Source organism: Daktulosphaira vitifoliae, unplaced genomic scaffold (genome assembly GCF_025091365.1).
Source record: "Daktulosphaira vitifoliae isolate Bord-2020 unplaced genomic scaffold, ASM2509136v1 Scaffold_4, whole genome shotgun sequence".
Taxonomy (NCBI): Eukaryota; Metazoa; Arthropoda; class Insecta; order Hemiptera; family Phylloxeridae; genus Daktulosphaira; species Daktulosphaira vitifoliae.
This window is the reverse complement of record NW_026099575.1, coordinates 3188591-3207166: the sequence shown is the minus strand read 5'-3', so window position 1 is coordinate 3207166 and position 18576 is coordinate 3188591. Positions and strand designations below refer to the sequence as shown.

The 18576-nt window shown below is 24.9% G+C and overlaps 2 protein-coding genes across 5 annotated transcripts in view; one reads left to right on the top strand and one right to left on the bottom strand.

Moving 5' to 3' along the window:
* Positions 1–5954: 5954 nt before the first annotated feature.
* Positions 5955–8446, top strand: LOC126905822 (uncharacterized). The gene is made up of 2 exons (XM_050685903.1): positions 5955–6159; positions 7962–8446. Exons 1-2 carry the CDS (start codon positions 6073–6075, stop codon positions 8307–8309), a joined length of 435 nt encoding a protein of 144 aa, XP_050541860.1. The 5' UTR covers positions 5955–6072; the 3' UTR covers positions 8310–8446.
* Positions 8447–8553: 107 nt separating this feature from the next.
* The window catches only part of LOC126905820 (multidrug resistance-associated protein 1), a 33278-nt gene continuing 23255 nt past the window's right edge, over positions 8554–18576 (bottom strand). The window contains exons 20-29 of one of the 4 annotated variants that reach the window (XM_050685897.1): positions 16658–16878; positions 11685–11774; positions 11402–11601; positions 11210–11336; positions 10455–10553; positions 10236–10385; positions 9648–9806; positions 9403–9569; positions 9147–9341; positions 8554–8849 (exon numbers count right to left, since the gene is read on the bottom strand). In XM_050685897.1, coding sequence (XP_050541854.1) covers positions 8735–8849; positions 9147–9341; positions 9403–9569; positions 9648–9806; positions 10236–10385; positions 10455–10553; positions 11210–11336; positions 11402–11601; positions 11685–11774; positions 16658–16878 — 1523 coding nt within the window. In that variant the 3' untranslated portion in view covers positions 8554–8734. Of the gene's footprint in view, positions 8850–9146; positions 9342–9402; positions 9570–9647; positions 9807–10235; positions 10386–10454; positions 10554–11209; positions 11337–11401; positions 11602–11684; positions 11775–13089; positions 13308–14681; positions 14903–15937; positions 16159–16657; positions 16879–18576 lie in introns of all 4 variants that reach the window. The other 3 variants (XM_050685899.1, XM_050685900.1, XM_050685901.1) reach the window with 3 other exon arrangements.

Below are 18576 nucleotides of genomic sequence, written 5' to 3'. Positions count from 1 at the left end.
AAAGATATTCCTAATAATTCATAAAAAATACTGGAGTAGAGGGAAACAAGCTTTGAAAAATACTGCATTTGTAACCCTATGAAAATCTCCGACATTCGAAAAATAAAGGTGTCATTTGAATTTTTATTCAACGTTTACTAAATAATACCAGACTACAAAGGTAAAGTTACAATAGACAACGTACTTCAAAAATATCATTTATGAGAATAAATATACAATTTTCTCTTAAGTTTTTTTTATAATTAGTTTAAAACATCTATCAAAATAAGACTGCTAATAGATTTACACTTTAGTAACTTTTAACTATTTCGGATATTCATTTTTTTTTTTTATGTTATNTTCAACGTTTACTAAATAATACCAGACTACAAAGGTAAAGTTACAATAGACAACGTACTTCAAAAATATCATTTATGAGAATGATATAACGATGTAAATTTTTTTACAACGAAAAAATAAACATTTTTAATACAATTTTCTCTTAAGTTTTTTTTATAATTAGTTTAAAACATCTATCACAATAAGACTGCTAATAGATTTACACTTTAGTAACTTTTAACTATTTCGGATATTCATTTTTTTTTAATGTTGTAAAAACTTTTGTTACTCGGTAATAACTTTTACATGCCTGGAAAATCTTCAACTTTATTTCTTTGAAGACTTTANATGTTATAAAAACTTTTGTTACTCGGTAATAACTTTTACATGCCTGGAAAATCTTCAACTTTATTTCTTTGAAGACTTTAACTGTTATTATAACTTTTCCTTAAATATAAATAATTTATATTTTACTTCGTTAATCTTTGTCTTAACATTTTTAAGATAAATATCAAGACTTAAATTAATTGAAGTTATGATAGCAACAACAAATTAGATACTTAAAACAATACTACGTCTAAATTTCTTTTCGATTTATTTTCTATACAACTTTTTCACCATTTAATCTTATAATTATCTTGTTGCTCATACCCAAAGATATAATGTAATACTTCGAACCCAAAATACCATTATAATTGATAATGATGAATTTAATCTATGACTAAAATTAAGTATTCTATACATTTGTTCGCAAATTAATCTCTTAAACAACTTTGGCTCGACTTTGTACTTCCCAAATGATGATAGTACATTTAAGGTTACACGCCACGTCGCTCATGAATTGTAATGGACTATTTTTACTATCGTTTTGCTTGGCAATCTCAGCGGAAGACGTATTCGAGTGGATCGCAAACAAAGACTGCTAATTACCATGTATTATATGGAAATCAGAATCACTCGCATATATAACCCATCACAGTAGTTGGTCGACTTTATTTTATCTGTGTTATCACATTTTAAGATTGCAAAACCTACACTCATTAGATAAACCACCGAACCATATACATTGTCCAGAGCGTGTTATGGTTATAATAAAAATTTCACAAAATTACTTTAAATATTATATCTTATTGTGTAAAGATTTTAACATTTTTTTGATATTTATCTTGGATTGCAGAACATAGATAATTATATTCGATTGACTTCATATGTAAGCCACAAACAATACAAAGAACACAAAAAGTTTCACCTATGATACGGCCTTCCGTACACGGATGTATAATGATTTATACATCAGTCATAAATCACCTAACATGCATTCATGCTAATTCAAACATAAATTGATAGAGCATAAAAAAAAATTTTTTTTTTCTACATAATATATTAAAAATACAGAATATTATATATACAAATAAAAGTTAGACTATGTAATTAATATTTATTCATTCAAAGTTTATTCGTTAATACTAGTTACAAATTGACTCGATCGTTTCGTTATCTGTAACATAACTTGGTAATTTTTATGAATACACTCTTATGCGTTTAATGATAAGTTGTTACCACTTAGGTACACAAGAATAGCAAAAGTTAAAATTAATTTAAACGTCTTACAAGTAGGGGAAAAAAAGAACCATTCCAGTATTAAAATTTATTTTTAAAATTAAATGAAACACTCAAAGAAGTAGAAGTTATACAAACTAACTAAAAAATTGAAAACAAACATAATTTAATTGCTGAAATTATGTTTTACACGTGTGAAAGAAATGCGAGTGAGAGGAAATAAAACCTATTCATACATTAAATACTCGGTCTACTTGAAATATAGTATAATTATACACTCCAAAGTAATAAATTATATTCAGCTATATTAGTTAGAAATAGTTTTAAGTATTTTACATATAAAGTTTAGACGAACAGATTATAGATGCAATAACAATGGTCTGGATGTTGGTTATAAAATTGGCCTGTTGTTTTCATAACATTTTGTTCTCATTTAACGTTAGTATAAACCTTTAGATGCTTATTAAGTTTTACCTGTATTATAATTATTACTATAAAAGGATTATAAATTGTATATTATGTGTACGACAGCACCACTGAGTGTATCATTAACTGACTGAGTTGAGCTTTCAATAACTACTAGATGTGTCATAGAAAACTGCTAAAGCTTTTTTCTGATTGGTAGTAGTTTTTATATGAGTAGTTAAAGCAACTCTCACGAGTTATAAAATTTCCCAAATAAATTGTTTGTTCATTTCATTTAAAGTTTCCAAGTATTATTAAAAAAAAAAAACATTTACTTAACTTGATGCGAATACAATAAAATGAGATGAGAAATTAACTAAAATATAAACATTATTTATCATGTAAAAATTAATAAAAAAAAATTAAAACGTAAAAATTTCTAATGGATTCATAATAAGAATTCAAATAAATTGTTATGCGTAGACTTTATATTAACGTAAGCATCAAGCCTTCTGAGCAAATTCGTTTAATATCATTAAGTCGAAACTGCGTCATCATTAATTTTATTGTTAACATAGGTCACTAATAATATTGAATACATTATACGACAACAAAACGTATTTTACATAACATAATGTACCACATAACGCTGCAAATAGATCGTTAAGTATAATACTATACCCAGTCCTATGTAACCAAGAAACCTTTTTAGATGTAACGCCACTGTGACTAATTACGCATGTCCCAATTTGTCTTGGTGTAAACATTCGACACTTGTTTTGGGACACAAACCGGAAATAGATGACTGGCATCATAAAAAATATATATACTTCTGTTGATTCAACGTTAGTGAATTTTTCTAAATTTCACTAAAATAATATTTGTTATTTATACCATGTAAAATTAAAAAAGTTCATTGTTAAATCATATGATGAATAATAAATACAACAATATATATTGCTTTAGTTACCTTTGTTTGGGTTCAACAATGTAGTCTATAGTCTTTTCAGGATATTCAGGACAGACTGAATGATTTAAAAAAAAAAGTGAAAAACGATAATAATAATAATAATAAGAAAACGACCGTGGTTGATAACAAATTTCTTAAACTGAAATAAAAAAATAGAAAACTAGTGATTGTTTTTTATTTTTCAAGAGAAAAAAATAATTATAGATCACCAAACCATAATAATTATAAGAACAAAATTCTTTGTGGTTTATTAGTTCCAACGAAAATGTTTTCAAAAAAATCATCTTACTTCGGCGAGTACCAGAATACGGAAAGTAGACATATTTTTAAAGGGACTGAATTTTGCTGTGTATACTCTATTTACTGAATTGTACAGTGAAACTATCTTTCAACGGACCCTCTATTAGACGGAAATCTCTTTTAAACGGACAAATTCTATGGTCCCAGTTTTTTTATAGATTGAAATTAACTTCTATTAAACGGAAACTTCCTCTTGACGAAAAAAAGTTTGGCCCGCAGCGTTTACGCTGAAAAGAGGTTTCACTGTACATCAATTTCAAAATTAATTTTATTTGTTTCATCACGATTAATAGAGTTTACACGTTATATTCTTTTTTTAAGTATATGCTCTTAACTACAAAATTAGTTCTGACAGTTGAGCAAAGGAATTGAAATTTAATTTAGCTAAACCTACTTGAAAATTATTTTTGATCGATGAACGCTGTCTATGGGTATTAAGTAATATTCCCACAAACCCGTATAAAACATCCACAAAGAAAACGCCGCTTAAGATGATTTGTAGACGGAAAATTTTTCACACAACTCATACCTCACGAGGGGTAAAATAAGTAAAACATTTGGCATTTCCTGAATTCTGGCCAAGTACCGAGTACGTCTCACCAGCCGACTCTGAGCACTTCATAAAATATTGTGTCTTTAGAAATTTACTCAGAAGCCACTGTGGTAAGTACATGTCATGCCAATGTTGCCGAGTGCGTAATATTTTAAAATGACAATGCTACAAACGTACAACTGTTGTAAAAGCGATCGAAGCACATATTCTGATGGTTCGCATACTTGTACCGACAATATAAATGCTTTTGTTGATTTGAACATCTTGGTGGTTACTATAACACAAGAAAACGGACGAGATCGATTTGTACGATATTCAAACGTTGCTTTCCGACGGCAGCAGCATTTCCTGTTACGATACACTTGAGGATATGTGCAGATATACCACAGCAGTGTGGTATCCGTTAATGTGCTAGTGTTTTTTTTCTACGGCGCGTACGAGTAATCGACGTGTGTGTATGTCGTTTCCGGATTTCGAGCAGCTGAAAAGTCATGGGAAAAAATACACTTGGACTGAACCTCCGCCGGCGAATAGCAAATTCTTCGTGGCCACTAAGACGAGACCGTTTACACCGGTCGGTGACAAATGGCGTCACACACCGTTTCGCATCGGTTCAATAAACCGCATATGTGCAGTATTTTTATCAACGAGGACATTACTGTGTATTATTTGATTACATTAACAATTAGTTATAAACAGAGAGATGAACGGCCCGAGGTCCATCTCCAATTGTGCTGGCCTTTCATGATTAATGACATACAGTTTTTCTGATTTTTTTTTTTTTGGTCATCACTCTGTTTATGGTAGCGATATTTTTGATAGGGGTAACCTTGCCGGTTACAGGTTAAACTTGACAGTTACACATTAAGCATCTTACACATACATAAATACATGATCAAATCTAATAGATTTCTATATATTACGCATTTGAATTTAAAATAAATAGGATTATATACATACAAAAAATGCGATTATTAATGAACAAAAATACAATTATTAACATTAAATCAACGTGTATAGTTGATTCACCGTTGTAATGTGTTTTTTTCATAGGTGTAAATAGAATAACATTTTTTTGGATGTAATAAATTAATTTATCTCCATAAAATATATTTTTATGCAATAATAAATATAATTTTCTACATTTTTTGAGAAGGGCTCATTTTTATACTTGGACAGAATACTTTTTTAAATCTTATCTAATATAAATTATTAATAAATCTAAATCATACCATTTATGAAGTTTTCGATACTTGAGGACTTTGAGGGATATACATTTGTTCTAAATGCCAACATTTTGTTATAATAATGAATTTTTCAAATATTAGTATTTGGTGTTTTGGTAATTTATTACATAATTAGAAATACTTAAAAAATAAATTGTACAATGCAAAATGTGAAATTTCAAAATAGGTCATCTAAATCTTAATAACATTCTATTTAAAATGTGTAAAAATTCAATATACTTAAGCTGATCATTGTTAGCGCGGTCAGTTTGTATATTTTAAATTATCCTCTAAAATTCAACTAATCAAAATTATATTCTATTGAAGTGCTATGTGTAGAATTAAGAAAATAATATTTTGTATAATTTATATATTTAAACTAAGCATGAATAATATACTGTTCACCTATTTATAGTAACAGATAGAGCATTTTTTGATAATCTGTGGTTTTTTACATACAAATGAGGCTTTAAACTACGAAGGATAGATAAAAACAAGTTCTTCCGTTACATACGAATGTATTTCACTAATACAATTGTATCTAATCACCTTACATAAACCTTATTAATCGTGAATAATAGAAATTTGTACACCAAAAACAATAGATAAACGAATAAAGCTTTTCCAGTACTATTGTCACTATTCCAATAATTATGCAAAATTTTAATTTCGGTAATAGGGCACCTTACGATTTCAAAGCAGTAATAATTGAACAACTAAGCGACCATTATTAAATCGCTATGAAAATTAAAATGTTATTTTTCAATCAGAATTTCCTGAGTGCATTTTATTTTATAATACCACTAATTCTACAACTCATATGTCAGGTAAGAAGTGTTGGACATATTAAAATTACATACAAATAGTTTGTTCATTTTTTTAATAAAAACTAATTCTAAGAATGCATGTCTACAGTATTAGTACAAGTGGAAAATAAACAAAAAAATTGAAAATTCTTCCTGTAGATATCTATAAATTATTTTTTTTAACTTAAAAAAATATTTGTTGAGGGGATGAAACCCCTAAACACGTCCTTGCTGTTAAGTAAAAATAAATTTAGGGTAGAAAAAATAAAATATAGTGCCTCATAATTTTTTTAGCTTTGATGCAAAGCCAAGAAGGTATTAATTTTACTATTATGTGTGTTTTTTTTTGTGTCTGTTACCACTTTTCCTCAGTTCTTAACAAACCGATTTCTTTCAACAATACTTCAAAATATCACAAATCGTATCTAGTCGAAGACATTACCCTCAAAAATCTTAATTTTTGACCTCGTTCACCGAAAGTAGTGAAAATCTCCCAAAAAATTACGATTTTCAGAATTGGTAAATAACGACATTTTTTTCTTCTAAAAATTGATTTAACATAACATTTTTGGTGTTAAAATTTACGATTTCATATTTTATTTTTTTAACCTTAAATTACTGTAAGTTTTTGAAAAATGTATGGATCAATACAATTTTTTTTAGAAATACTTTATGTTTACTTCTTTCATTTGACACTTTTTTTAATTTAAAATTAAAAATTAAATACTATCTACCGATTTGCATCGAAGTGCTTCTAATGATAGTGATTTTAATCACTGTTAGATATTATCTATACTTGTCTCAACTATTCTCTTTCTAAAGCCTCTTTTTCTTGATAAAAGCTGTCTTAAAATTTAAAGAAGTATACATCTAAATCTATACTTCGGTATTTTAACATTTTTTTTTTTTTATTAGACGATATAGTATTTATAATAATGAAGGTAAAAACTTCAACTAGAGCCAACGATTCAATGAGATGCGATTAGGGGATACCCTTGTTGACATTTTTCGTTGTATATTTTGGGAACTTTACATGATTATTAAATTTAAAAATTATTTAACATAATATATTGATATAATTTATACTATAAATAGATACAGATAAAATAGTATTATAAAATATAAGTGTCTTAAAAAAAATAAGTTAAAGTAGCGTATCGAGGGAGTGGAACGAAAGGGACTGCAGCTCTTTCATTGGCAAATAATTATTTACAGTATATGAATTTGGCGCTAGTAAGAATATATGATAAGTAGTCTTTATAACCCCCTTAGAAAAAAGTTACTTTTCACTTTTATTACTTTTTTAGTGAGTTTAACTTTTAATTTAACAAGTTATTTTTTAACTCAAGAAAAGTATTAATTTTAAGAATACTACAACATAGTAAAAATAAAGTTACCCTAATTTTAATTAAATTAAAAAATATACATAGGTTAACTTTCAACTTATCATACTACTTTCAAAATTAACGTCTTTGACGGCTCAAATACAAATCATTAGAATATCTTGAAATTATTTCAAGTATTAATTATACCATATTTAAGAAATATTTTAATATTCCTTTAAGGGAGTAGACCTGTTTTCATAATAATAATTTTAAAATTTTTCTTTCAATAGATATTAAAAGAAAAATTGAGTACCATTGAAATTATTTTAAATTGAATAAATTCTAATTTATTTAATTTGTCTATATGTCTATTAATAAACATTTAGGCGGTCTACTACTAATTTATTAAGTATACTATAGCTAAACTACTGTTATTTAATTTTCTGTCATCTTAATAAAATGACATTAATTATAATTCGATTCGGTTTTTTCATTAAGGTTTGCTCATTCAGTCTAGAAGATGCACTTATAAAGGCAAATGCTGAAGGTTTTCCTACTGAATTATTGTACAGTGTGGCTGGTTTAGAAGGTCGTTCAGACAACGTCAAAGAAAAATTAGCAGCTGCTTTGGAAAACCCCGAGGTACAAGAAGCAGCGCGTAAGGCAGCTATAGAATATGCATTAAAAGATATTACAAACTCAAGAGAAAATATGGTAGGTTATTGTCAGTATTCATGGCTTAGGTGGTTACCATTTATGAACTGTGATGAAACAGTTTCATCAGAAACCCGAAATAATCTCCAAATACTCAGCACTAAAAGAAATTGTGTAAAAAAAAAAATGTAGTTTTTAATTTTTTGTTTATACTAATTCTTTAAAGTTAATACAATGATACTTCTGAAAAACTTTATTTAATGGAAAAGGCACAAATCTTTTTTTTTTTATAAATCACTGTTAATTTTAATAAAAATATATTAAACAATTATGTGAGTTTAAAAATATGAACTAACTTATAGACAAGTTAAATATTAACATTAAGGAACCTAGAACAAATAGTGTTTTTTAACAGGACGGCTAAAAAAATAAGAAATTAAAAAAAATCATACTTATAATATTCTAGTAAATATACTAATAATAATTTGATTTTCTTCTGCTTAAGATAACAAAAAAAAAAAAAAAAACAAAAATAAATAATTAACATTTAATAACACTATGCCAAAACTTGAGTCTAGGCAAAGGTGATGTGTAGATATTCAGTACACAAGCTTATTTTACTGACTAAGGCCAGCATCTTTAGCCATTAAATAGAAAACAGAAGATTTATCTTGAAGTAAATTATTAGGTGAGTCGTATTCAATCATTTGACCATTATCCAACACAATAACCCTATAACAATATAAAAGAGAAATTAAGGAATTTATATAAGTTTTTTAATTTATACAAGAAAAGCCACTGCTACCATTAAAATAAAATTGTCCAAATAAAATTTATTATAAGGCAGATAACTATAAGACAGAATTAGTATTCTAAAATAATTTAACACATAAATAAGTTTTTGATCATTGAATGTATCTTATGACCAAGTGTTTAACTATAATTTGGTGCTACACACTACAAAACTCAAGCAAATAGTCTTACTAAACTTTTATCTATATATAAAAATAAAAAAATCATTAAATTTACTTGTCTGAATCCATAATAGTGTTTAGACGATGAGCAATTGTCAGTACTGTGCAGTCTTTAAATTCTGTTCGTATTGTCGTTTGTATTAAGTCGTCTGTTTCCAAATCAATTGCTGCTGTCGCTTCATCCAAAATCAACAATTTAGTTTTTCTTAGCAAAGCTCTTGCCAAGCAGACAAGTTGTCTCTGACCAACACTAAAGAATAAAATACACTTAAATAAAATCAATTATCAAATTAATTAAAATTTAATATTACCTTAAATTTTCTCCACCCTCTGAGACTTCATGATCTAAACCACCTGGCAAATTTTTAATATGTGCTTTTAAATGAGCTAATTCTAAAGCAGTCCACAATTGATTATCAGTACTTTTATTTGTAGGATCTAAGTTCATTCTTAGAGTTCCAGAAAATAATACTGGGTCCTGTTTTTACAGTAAATAAAATATTAATTTTAATTAAAATAATTTCAATTTAAAGAATTCAATCAACTAATTAATTACCTGAGGTATAATTGTCAAACGACCACGCAATGTATGTAATCCAATATCAGATATATCAACTCCATCTACAATTATACTACCTTCAGCAGCTTCAACAATTCGGAATAAACTTAAAGTTAAAGAAGATTTTCCAGCACCAGTACGCCCAACAATGCCAACCTGATAATATTGAAGTAAAAATTAATTTTAACAGAAAAATAATCATTGAATGTAATATTGAAACCATTATCCTATCCAAATAAAAGAGATTAACATAAGTTTAATATAGTATTTTTAAAGAGCTTAAAGAAAGAGTTGACTAAAAATCTATTAATATGAATTGTTTTTGGAGACAATGGTCAAATAAAAAAAATTGATAATTTATTGAGAGATAAAAAAATTAAAATTTAATATGAAATGGTGAATGAGACTCTTTATAGAAACAACATTGTTACCACTAAAAACAGCAAAAATGACCATTAAAGTTAATAAATAACCTAAAAATAAAAAATTTTTAACTAATACCACCACTTCACAAAAATTGTCCACATGTAATGTACCACAAATTAACTAATACTTAAGAGCTAAATTTAAATAACAAATATTTACTTTAGTGCCTCCTTCAACAAATATATCTAAGCCTTTCAATGCCAAATCTAATCCTTCACGATAACGCACTTTGAGGTTTTTAATTTGAAGTTCACCACGTGAAGGCCAATTCTTAGGTACTGGATTTGATGGTATAACCCATGGAGCTTCCTAGTATGAATAAAAAAAAAAAAAAATATTAGTTTTAAACATATAATTAAAATTATTAAAATAATATACTTGAGGTGTTTCTCCATATTCTTTAATACGCTCTACGGCAACAATGTTTGTTTCTACTTCAGAAGACATACGAACAAGCCAATTGAGAGTTTGAGTAATCTATGATTTTAAAATAATATTTACCATTACTATTATATCATTGTAAGGAGTAATTTTATTAAAATATACTACTTATGACAGTATCCCAAACTATTCACAGTATGTACTAAGCACTGTCATATTATAGACTAAGCCATACTATCCATTTAATATTAAACTAAAAATCAATGTTTATACATATTTAATTAATATTTACAAGATCTTCGTTAATTTTAAAGCATTAGCAACCTTTTTTAAATCACTACTTTAAATAACACTTAGATAAATATTTTGAATCTAAAGACCCTTGCATGGTTATAAATCTCCAAAATGAAATTCTAAGATTGGGTCTATATCATATAGTACAAACATAAAAAATCTGTTTTATTTAAGATGATACTCTTATATTTCTATTAAACAATAACTTTAACAAGAAAAAACAGTTTTTTTATTAAATATTTTACAAAAAATATTAAGGTAAATTTTGATAGATCTATAACAATTTACTACCATTTAAAATATTACCAAATATTTTATGAAATTACATTTAAATAGTTACATAAGTAGATAGATTAAATATAAAACATAGTTAATATAATATATAAATTAGATTTTTATTTACTTATAATTTTACTCTAATAAGTGATTTACTATTAGTCAATAAATTAAGTACACACCTGAAGAGCATAACTGATAGATAACCCAACAATTCCAGGACTTATTGTATCTTTACCCATTACAGCAAATAAAGATGCAAAGAAAATAAGTAAATTACCAATCGATTCTAACCTCACAGCTAACCATCTATTAAAAAATAAAATTTTATAAAAATTTAAACATCAAAATTCTTGGATGTAAAATTTATATACCTGTTAGACACTGTACTTGGATAATAACATGTTTGATTGAAATCAACTTTTTGTTCAGATTGAAGTATAAATTTAGATTCAACTCCATATGCTCGAATAGAGGCAGCGCCAGTAACAGTTTCACTGAAATGTGAGTAAATTGGAGATCGTGATACAGATTCTAGTCTTTTAAGCTGCCTTGAAGTAGCAACATAAAATCTCTAAAATTAAAATATTTTAATTTAAAAATAATAAAAAAAATAGGAATACAAATTGAGTTTTAACTATATAATTTTAAAATTACTTGAATAAAGTAGTAGACAAATCCAATTGGAATAATAACAGATGTAAATATTGGAGTACTATAACTTATGACAAATAAAGTACCAATAACCTAATAAAAATAACAAGATTAGTTTAATAAACCCAGAATTAAAAAATAATAATAAAATGGATGAAAGAAGCAAAAGCATATAATTTAAATTACTAAAAATAACTTAAGTATAGGTGCGTTGTGTTAATAGTGTTTCATACTATGTGTATTATACATGCAAGAATTTATTAAATAAATTTTAAAACTTGAGTCTATCCCTTTGTAATTTGAATAAATTTATAAGTAACAAATCTACTGTATGAAACTATAAAATGTAAATTGTATATAATTAATTATATTTGATTTATGTAAGTTATTAGAAATTCCATAACTAAAATAAATACATTGTTTTTTAAATATTAATAATATTATAAGTAAATTATTATCTAAAAAGAGTTGTAGTACAACTTTTTAAAAATTATTCATTTCTAATAGTTAATAATTTTTTCAGTATAAATAAGTATATCAATAAATAACACAAATTATATATATTATGAATACAACACTGTTTTTTTGCTGCGATGCTAACCTTGGTATAATTAGCACATATCGTTTTTGGGAGCTATTTTATTTTCTACACTCAAAAATGTATTTATACACATTTTTATAATTTTTAGAGAAATAAGCTTCCCAATTTCTCTGTTACTAACATCGATTGTCATTGATCAATTAAAATACAACATACTTACACTTTTAACAATTTCATTATAGAATTTAATTTTTTATATATTTTACATGAATACTTTAGATAATAAATTATTTTATCCAATATTAAAAACATTTAATTTATAAATAGATTCAATGTACATTATTATTTAAAAATTAATAATAAAACAAATTATATAAATTAGATCATTAACATGATTTTATTTTTTTTGATACACAAATTACACCAAAAATAAACTCAATATCAGCATAAGCGAAAGAATTGCGACTAGCTTAGTATAGTCAAAGAAAAATAATTTTTAAGTGGAAAAAGTTATAACCGAAAATAATACATCTTCTATCAATTAGAGAGCCTAAGAAAAATATTTCAGTTGGTCAATGTTAGAGCAAGCTCTGAAAAGCTTATATTATTATAAAATATTCCCAATTTATATAAGTAAAAAAAATTAAATAAAACTTTATAAATTAAAAAGATTTATGATGATTGATTCATACAGTATATCTATCCGTTGTGATTGTTATTACTTAAATATCAATGAAATGCATTACTCAAAAGGATAGCAGTTACAATATGAAAATAGTAAAACAACATTTTTCTTTAAAAAATGTACAATTTAAGATTTTAACCAAGTTATGTTAATACTCAATAGTTTATACAAATCAAACATACATCTACAAAGCAATACATTGTATCAGAGAGTTGTTGATAAAATTTGTCAACAACTTCAACATCACTTGAGAAACGAGACAATATTCGTCCAATTGGTGTAGCATCAAAGAGTCTCATTGGATTTCTCATAACATTTGCTGCCATATAATTGTGTAATAAAACAGCTGCTCTCCATGCACCCAAACATAAACATAAATCTGCCAATGCTTCGAAGATTCCTGTAAATGCCGACCATATCAAAGCAAATAACTAATTAAAATCTTAGAACATTAAAAATGAAAAATTATTATAAAAATATATTAACATAATTTTTGTTTGTATTATGTAAATTATAAAACAAACATTTTAAAGGATATTTATTTATAAATATGCTTTGTATTAGTAACACAAAGATAGCTAAAAACTAATATTACATTAAATTCAATATTTTTATTAACAAAATAATAGTAGTTTATGAAAAAGGTAATTAAAGAATGTATACAATCACAAGTATAGGTAATAAAATTAATATTTTTTATCAAATAAACTATTTTTAAACAGTACATGCAATGTAAAAATTAAAATGGTATAATTTAAAATTGAGCTTTAAAATTAAAGGATTAGTTCCCCATAGATTACTCAAAAAACTAAGAAATTATAAAACAGAATAATGTAACTGAAAACAAAATAAATTGAAAATTATACTTTTCTATTCTATACAAAACTAAGAAAAATAAATAATTATATTTGCAATATTATATTACATGTATAATAATTTTTCCATATTTTAATATCTCGACAAATTTTATACATAGTTTCATTTTTATTTTACCATTATTTACAAGTTAAGAATAAAAATAGTTTCCTGTACATTTCTTTGACACACATATGATGTAGATTCATTTAAAAAATTATCTAATCCGATTAAATATTTTTATTGAATATCCATTAGATGTATGTTCATTTGTACAATTAATATATATATTTTTTTGCAATATGAAAAAAATACATTTTTTTAAAAATTTTATCTCATACATAAGAGCTAAATTTGTTTATAGTGCTTTTTATTTGTATAATCTTCCTCTAAATTACACAATTTGTATTAAAAAAGACAACATTACCATCATATATATTTTTGACGTGTATTGTTTCATTTTTAAAAATGTGCCACAATATTCAATGTCAAGTTTTTATAAAGACCAGAATACATCTAGTGACCTCATTAGTTTACAGCATAAAATATGATACATTTCATTTTATTTGTGTTACTTTTTTGTACAAAGTTACTTAACTTTTTTAAACACTTTAGATAAACATAACATTATTTACAAAAATAATAATTTATTATTTAATATAATTTTTGAGTTATGTTTGTTTATTAAACCTAATAATAATAAATGGTTTAAAAATCACCATAAAGCAAAGAGAATGTTAAAATATAACTACAAAGCATATATAAAATGTAGGAGATGATAAGTAAATATTTGTAAATATATTTGGTTGAACAGAATTATTTATCCTGCCTATCCTAAGAATAATGCATTTCTTTCATTTTACTCATAGAATTGTTTATTAAAAAAAAAAGTATTTGATAACCATTTTTACTGACTTACCATAATTAGACATCTGTTCCAAGACAGCAATATTGGAGGCAACGTTATATCAATTACATCAACATCTTTAGCAACTCTATTTAATATTCGCCCTATAGGCGTTACATTAAAGAAGCTTGTCTTAGCGTGCATTAAAGTTTTAAGCATGCTATCATGCAAAATTTGAGAAGCTAATAGACAACCAACATAAAGTGCAGTTGTCCCAAGTACTACTGTTAATACTGTAAAATGTATGGTAATAATATATTAATATAAAAAAATAATTTAAAGTAGAAAGTTTTTATAGGTTATTGCATAACAGCTTATGAAGAATTAAGCATAGAAACAGATTTAATTTTCTAAGCTAACTCCAGTGGCATTAACTTAATCAAATTTACATTTTTTTTTTATTAAACTTTGTCTCACAATATTAATATTTATATTTATAAATGTTATTTTTTATATAAATTTTAGTTATTAAAATAACAATTAATTAATGAAGTTAATTATGATAACGATTAACAACAATTAGTTAAGCCACTTGAGTATTGTACTTAGTAATAATATAAGAAATAATACAATAAATAACTATTAAGCAAGCGAATAATCCCAAGTATTATAATTTTTTTTCTGTTCAGAAACAGTATAAAATGATAAAATGATGTTTTTTAGTTATTATAAATAAATGATGGAGATTTAACATAACTGTCAAAAACAAAAAACTATTTTAAACATAATCAATCGACTAAAAATTGTTATATATTATAATAAAAAATTATCTGCACATTATAATAATAATATAATATTATAACATTTTGTTGTAATTTCTACTTTCAGGATTAGTTTGATGTTTAATGAATATCAATTAGAAATTTTTTTCTTTGTGTAAATTAAAAAATTAACATAGATAGTAGATCTCTAAAAATATAGTTTATTATTACATGTGAAATGTTCAGCAAATAAGCGTTACCCAAACAAATAATTGAAAATTAAATAAAAATTTAGGACAATATTACTTAATAATTCAAAATTAATTCCTCAGTTCATTAATCATAATTAGTACACAAATAAAATTCATTAGAATTAGAAAGTTAATTCCAGAAAATTACCTTCCATAAAAAAATATAAAATAAAAATAAAATTTGTATTATAAAAACAAATTAGGACTTAATTTGATTTATGTTTATAATGTACCAAATATGATTTAACTATGAAAATAAAATCTTAGAACTGATGTATTCACCAAGCATAACAAAAATTTAAACTTTTCCATTTACCCCACAAAATGTTCCTAAAGAAGAAGACAAATTGAATTGCAATACATTATCAATGGTGTCAACATCCTTAGCAGTTCTGTTTAAAATACGTCCAATTGGTGTTGTATCAAACAAACTAAGTGGGTTCCTGAATATCCTTTGATTTAAAACACGAAACAATACATAGGATGCTCGAGTAGTCCCCAAATTAAGACATAATGCCTGACCCATTGTTGAGATAGCTACCAAACACCACAACATAAATTATGTTTAATAAGATATTTACATTAATCAGTTAATAGGTTTATTTATAGTACAAATTAAATGAATTAACATCACTAAAACATAACTCAATAAATAATTTTTATTGGACTATGTATATTACCTATCAATTGAAAGATAATTCACTTTCAACAGTACTGTAAATTAACAAACATAAACACAAAACATTATTGTAAATTATCAAGTGCTGAAGAAGTTAATAAGCTTATTAAAACACCAATTTACTAAATATACTAACTAATATAAAATCAAAAATTATTATTTCATAATATATACATCAAGGAATGTAATAGGAAAAATCTAATCAAGATTAATTAAAAAATATAATCTAAATAAAGAAAAAATTCTTTAATTAATAAATAACAGCAATGTAATAGATAAAAAAGCAAAACTAAATTGAAAAAAAGCTTTTTACAGTTAGGTTATAAAAACTTAAATAAAATTTTTGTACGAATTTACCGAAAACATAGTCATACTAGTTGACCTTAGAATAAATGGCAACAAATTATCAATTGTGTCAATGTCCTTAGATACCCTGTTCAATATACGACCAGAAGGTGTTGTATCAAATAGACTTAAAGGATTCTTGAAAATGCGAGCATTGATCAAATGAAACAGTTTTTCAGCAGCTATTACACAGCCTAAAGATAATGATGTTGCTGATCCTACTGTTGAAATGGCTACCAAATCAAAATATTTTTACATAATTTATGTATTTTGGTTGAAAATAAGTCTAATATAAATCAATTTAACTATATAATTGTAAAACTACTAATATTTAATTAAAAATCAATTAAAATAAAATAAGAAACATATTGCAAATATTTATGTAATCTATGTTGAACTAAACCTTGATATATAAAAACTAACACATAATAAATTACCAACATGGCCTTAACATAGCAACAAATAATTTTCACTATTTTTTGAGTATATATTTTATACTAGCCTATACTTTATATATATGTTGACACTAATATAATATAAAATATGTAAAACCCTCATCTTTATAACTTAAAATTACTTTATGGTAAATTGGTAAATATACATTGATCAAATAAAAAAATTAGTGTCTTGATAAACAAAAACTTTTTATATAATAGTGTTACACCTATATTAATCTTTTCAGTTGTTAGGCACAATGTGCATATCAAAATTTTGGTTTTTCATACCCTAAGTTACTTTAAAAGTTGTAGAATAATGCAACCAACCTTATGTTTTCTTGTACTCAACATTTTAACATATTCACCAAAATTTACATCATTTTTGACTTAAGAGCCCAATTATTCAAGTCATCAGATCATCTTTCTTTTTCAATTATATAGTACATTAAGTAAGCTATAATTTTATTTAATTTTTAACAATTAAGTTGTTTCATTGCTATATAAAATATTTCAAAATCGGCCATTTTCACCAAAAATTTTATAATTTACAGGATTAATTTAACTCTCTAAGATAAGAAAGAGTGCCACCATCCTCTGTAGCATGTTAAGTTTGGGAAATAGAAGGATGTTAAATTGATTATTTATTTTGGCTAAAGTTTGATGTAGGTTTTGAGAAGACAGGTTTTTTGGGGACACTTTCAAAATTTGAAAAGAATCATTGTTTGTTAAGATTTTTAAACCTCCACAGTATATTGGTTAAAGATTGAATTTTCAAAAATATATGCCTTTGGTAAGGTTAATGTCTAAAAGTATTTTCAATAAATATTTTACAATGGTTTATCTATTTATAAATAAATTATTTCAATATAAAATAAAAACTAAAAATATTAAAATTGGTTCAACAATTTCGGAGCAATTGTGACCAGTGACAAAAAAAGAAACTAGACAGAGTAGAATTGATTATTAAATAACTGGGCTCTTAGCAATGTATTGAAGCTAAAGAGATAATATTTTATAGAAAATATTATTTACTGACACTAACAAAACAATATTATGCTACATCAATAATTTATATATTACTTAATTTATTTTATAATTACATATAAATCAATGTACTTTGAAAAAATTACTAAGCCTGATTTAATATGTATAAAAAAAAATTGATTTTTTTCTAATAATAAACTCTTTTATTTTGAGAAACTTCAAACATATTTAAATTATTATAAATTTAAATATAATAAAACAATATTTAATTATATATTAATAATATAAGAATATATGAATATATTATAATAATTTGTTATAATATATTTATAAACAGTAAATGTGTTTTGAACTAAAAATAAACAGCATAGGCTGGGAAGCTATATTATGAATAAATATAGTTTAAAAAAACTAAAAAACACGCTTTTAAAGCACATTGAACTAAAAAGTTGAAAATAATTTTTAAAACAATATTGAACGAAAAGTAGTAGAATTATTGTGATAAAAGCG